At 30.1% G+C, this 1,024-nt stretch overlaps 1 protein-coding gene across 1 annotated transcript in view; it reads left to right on the forward strand.

Annotated features, from left to right (window-relative positions):
• LOC106868585 (tubulinyl-Tyr carboxypeptidase 1) overlaps positions 1-1,024 on the forward strand; it is a 26,046-nt gene that overhangs the window by 24,725 nt on the left and 297 nt on the right. Inside the window, exon 8 of the mRNA XM_052972015.1 lies at positions 264-365. Coding sequence (XP_052827975.1) covers positions 264-365 — 102 coding nt within the window. The remainder of the gene's footprint in view (positions 1-263; positions 366-1,024) is intronic.

The raw sequence follows: 1,024 nt of genomic DNA on the forward strand, positions 1-1,024 counted from the left end.
TATATATATATATAGATAGATAGATAGATAGATAGATAGATAGATAGACAGAATGACTGATAGATAGATAGATAGATAGATAGATAGATAGATAGATAGATAGAGTGATAGATAGATAGATAGATAGATAGATAGATACATACATACATACATACATGCACATACAAACACACACACACACACACAGGCATACGAGTATGTGTGCAGTTATGCATGTATCTGCATGAACGTTGACATTGTAAGGTTTCACTTATCAACATTAGCAAGACAGTGATATGATGTTTACATTTCTTGTTGGCATAACAACTGGTCACTCTACATTTGCGAAAACCAATGGAGTGAAGAAATGCCTCACTTGTGAACAGGTAAGAGTTTGCAACAGGACACCTATCCAACCATTAGACAAAAACTATCAAAATTATAAGAACCAGCATTGTTTGTATCAATGAATTTCACCTTAAGAGCCAGTTCAAAGAATATTTACCTCAATCTTGACAAAGCATATGGTAAATCTTTCCTTTCTCCTCTTCCCTTCCGATGCCAAAATATTTGTTTCTCTCCCTTCACCCCAAACCATTTTTATATTTATGTTTATTTTTTTAACCAATTCCGTTTACTTTTTTACTAAATTTTTACTTTTCGTTAAAAAAATTTCTTCTTAACAAACACTATTTTGAAAAGACAGTAATTGGTGAAACGTCAAACTATGTATTCCGTTGATAATACATGTGAGTGTATGTAGGTATGTATGTGTATATGCATTATGTGTGTGTGTGTGCGCACATGGCTGGCTTACTGGCAACTACTACTTATTGGGACTATGTTACTTAAGAGGAGAGAATCACTTCAAATTTCTTGTTTTTTTTATGTTGAGAAATTATTATCAAAAGAGAAGAAAGTGAAATGAGCATACATTATTGCCATATAAATCTTTAATTAATCTTATATATGTATACATATATATATATGTGTGTATATATATATATATGTATATATATATATATATATATATATATATATATAT

The sequence above is a fragment of the Octopus bimaculoides genome, chromosome 11 (assembly GCF_001194135.2).
Source record: "Octopus bimaculoides isolate UCB-OBI-ISO-001 chromosome 11, ASM119413v2, whole genome shotgun sequence".
Classification (NCBI taxonomy): domain Eukaryota; kingdom Metazoa; phylum Mollusca; class Cephalopoda; order Octopoda; family Octopodidae; genus Octopus; species Octopus bimaculoides.